The sequence below is a fragment of the Danio rerio genome, chromosome 4 (genome assembly GCF_052040795.2).
Source record: "Danio rerio strain M-AB ecotype USA chromosome 4, GRCz13ab, whole genome shotgun sequence".
In the NCBI taxonomy this organism is placed as follows: Eukaryota; Metazoa; Chordata; class Actinopteri; order Cypriniformes; family Danionidae; genus Danio; species Danio rerio.
The window spans coordinates 53673389-53676512 of NC_141024.2; the positions used below are offsets into that span (position 1 = coordinate 53673389).

Here is a 3124-nt window from a genome sequence, read left to right on the forward strand (position 1 = left end):
ATATAAGTATAATTTATATTTTTTTTCCGTATGTGGTGTTATTAAATTAGTCTAAAAATGTATTAATCAATAATACAAATATTTTTAGGGAAATGACTGCTGCCCTTAATCCTCGCTACCGACCCCCATCCAGAGATGATTTGTCCAACACTTTTATTTCTGCATGGTACTCTGTTGAGAAACAAAATGTTATTCAGGAATTAGCACAAGTGAGTAAGGCTGCTATTACATGTGATGGGTAAACCAGTGTGGCACAGGACCACTATTTAACAGTCACTGTGCACTACATCAGTGAGGAACACATTAAGCAAAAAGTACTAAACACCAAAGCTGTGTATGAGTCACAAACAGGCCTTGTGGTGGCAGAAGAAATAAATAGCATTCTGGAGGAATTTCAGATAAACACTAAAGTTGTAGCTGCCACAGTAGACAATGCCAGCAATATGGATGTTGCACTGAAGAATCTTAAGCTTTTAAAGGTGGGGTGCTTTGCTCACACCCTAAACCTGGCCGCACAGAAGGTTTACAGCATCAGTGCTATTACAAAGTGGTGTTCCAGACTTCGAGCTGTTGTAGTGTGGCTGAGAAGGTCCTCCATGGCAAAGATTGTGTTGCAGTAAAAGCAACAGTTCTCAGTAAGTAGTACTTTCTCATTAAGTAATTCTCAGAAAGTAATGTTTGTTTTACACATATTCTTCTTCTTCAGTAGATTGTAATTAAAATTTTGCATTCGTGTTTCAGATCTGCCACAACATAACATGATTCTGGATGTCAGAACACGCTGGAACTCCCTATTCTTGATGGTGGAAAGATTTTTAGAGCAGTACCCGGCCATCCAGGCAGCATCACTTGACCAACGACTCAGGAAGACAATGGAGAAAGACAAGTAATAGAAAAAAAGATCAGTTCATGGTTATGAAACAATGAACAGTAAAAGTAGTTTTTTATTTTTATCTTAAGATTTTATTTTTTGCCTCAGACTGGAAAGACTCACAAATGATGACTTCCAAATAGCAGAGGATTTTGTTAAAAACATGAAGCTTTTGTACATCTCAACCCTCTGTTTATCCAGTGAAAAGTCTCCCACATGTGGCCAAATTTTTCCCATACTGGCTAAGCTGGAGGAGCATTTTAAAGTGGCTGAAGAGGAGACTATGTTCATCAGTACTTTGAAAGTAAAAGTCTGGGAAGATCTGGAGAAACGATATCAGGTATTTTTCATTTTCATTGAGTGTTCATGCTTAAAAAAAAGAAAGGCAAATCACATAATTTTAACTATAAAACACTAAATAGTTTGTCATGTTTAATTACAGGATGAAGACATTAAGAACTTCCTGCAGGAAGCCACCTTGATGAACCCTCGCTTTAAAAGCAAACTTGAATGTGCAGTTGCTGCTGATGCTTGGGGCCGGTTAGAGAAAGCACCAGTTGACAGTGCAACAGCAGAACCGGTCTTTTATCCTCAGTCTTATTTTCCATCTATGCTATGTTACAGTTTCTACAACAAAGTATTGCTGTTAATATGTGCAACATCATTTCTCCAGCTTCTAATGGAGCACAACTTTGAGGAAGAATCTGAAGATAGATTGGATGACAATCAGGAGGATGAGTCACTGAATACAGAGGAACATGTAAGTATCATTGAAATGCTTAAATATAAACTTAATACAGTATATTATATAAATATACTTTAATATATATATATATATATATATATATATATATATATATATATATATATATATATATATATATATATATATATATATATATATAAAAAATAAATAAATTTTGAAACAAGTTTGTCTCTTTTTGCCAGTCTCCATATCACAAGATATTTGCCAAGAAGTCAGCCCTGGAAGAGCTGTTTGAGAATGAGGACTGAGAATTACTTCAGGCAACAACATCAAGAAGTGATCCCGTCACCGTAGCTGAACAGGCCCATAATGAGATTACAATCTACCAAGGTCTACCTTCAACCTCATCAGGACAAGACCATGTAACTTAGTGGTGGGGAAAGAGGGACAGTCTTCCCATATTGTCTGCTCTTTCAAACACATACCTTTGTGTGCAGGCCTCATCTACACCTTCTGAGAGGGTTTTTCCTGTGCAGGCCATACAATAAGTCAGGAAAGGTGTCGTATTTTGCCAGAAAAGGCAAATATGGTGATATTTCTGCAAAAGAACTGCTAAAAATTGAAGCAGTTAAATTATTGTTGCTGGGTTAGGTGGCATATTTGTTGTTGTGTTTTGCATTTACTTATATATTTATATATACTTTACACTTTTAGTTTAATGTTTAATTTCAAACATTCAACTTTTTGTTGAATAAAATTGCGTTTTTCTTGAGTCATCCTCATCCACCATCATTTTGTGGCTTTTGTGAAGTATCGGTTCAGGCACCGTTTTGGCACGGTCTCATTTTAAAAGTATCGATTTGGCACCGGTATCGAAAAAAACCCAAACGATCCCCAACTCTAATAGCGAGTATAGACTATTAAAATAACAGTTTGAATACACCTTCAGAAATAGAGAGATAACACATGTACATTCAAATTATGTGTTGCAAACAATGAATAAATGACAAACTACAACATTTTAACTAAATGTAATGCTGTTTAATGGTTTTCTTAATTTTTCCTCTGTTTAAACATTATTCATTTGTGTGTGCTGTTTCTCTTCACTGTGATCTTCAGTTATTTTGTTCAGTTAGTTACAGTTTTGCCTTTGGTACTGACTAATCTATTGTATAAACACACTCATTGAATATTAATGAACAGCATCCTATAGAAAATAGTAATAATAATATAACAGAGAGATCTGTATGAGGTGTACGCATTTATATATAAAACTCTAATCTTATTTATAGGTTCAACATTTTTCTAAATATTCTTCAGAGACCTCTCAGATTTCATGTGAAGTACCTTCTTTAAATCTTCCTTCAACACACTTGAGCTTAGAGAAACTGCACAGGTATCTTCAGCTCGTGGTTTGTGTTGACTTCAGAACACACATACAGTCTGAAGAATCTCATGAATATTCATGTCAGTGTCACTCAGTGGAGCCAATAATATTTCAGGATATACCTGTAGATCACATAGGTGTGTTTTATTGAAGTGAAGGA

At 35.2% G+C, this 3124-nt stretch overlaps 1 protein-coding gene across 1 annotated transcript; it reads left to right on the forward strand.

The window, feature by feature from the left end:
• Positions 1-86: 86 nt before the first annotated feature.
• Positions 87-2600, forward strand: LOC141381705 (uncharacterized). The gene is made up of 5 exons (XM_087249575.1): positions 87-635; positions 742-886; positions 1073-1211; positions 1314-1631; positions 1820-2600. Exons 2-5 carry the CDS (start codon positions 759-761, stop codon positions 1883-1885), a joined length of 651 nt encoding a protein of 216 aa, XP_087105701.1. The 5' UTR covers positions 87-635; positions 742-758; the 3' UTR covers positions 1886-2600.
• Positions 2601-3124: the final 524 nt, after the last annotated feature.

Bases quoted from the DNA above. Each gene is read 5' to 3' on its own strand.
- LOC141381705 (XM_087249575.1), top strand. From the start codon at position 759: ATGATTCTGGATGTCAGAACACGCTGGAACTCCCTATTCTTGATGGTG. The intron at 887-1,072 runs GTAATAGAAAAA...CTGTTTATCCAG, and splicing joins AAGACAATGGAGAAAGACAA to TGAAAAGTCTCCCACATGTG. The intron at 1,632-1,819 runs GTAAGTATCATT...TCTTTTTGCCAG, and splicing joins CACTGAATACAGAGGAACAT to TCTCCATATCACAAGATATT.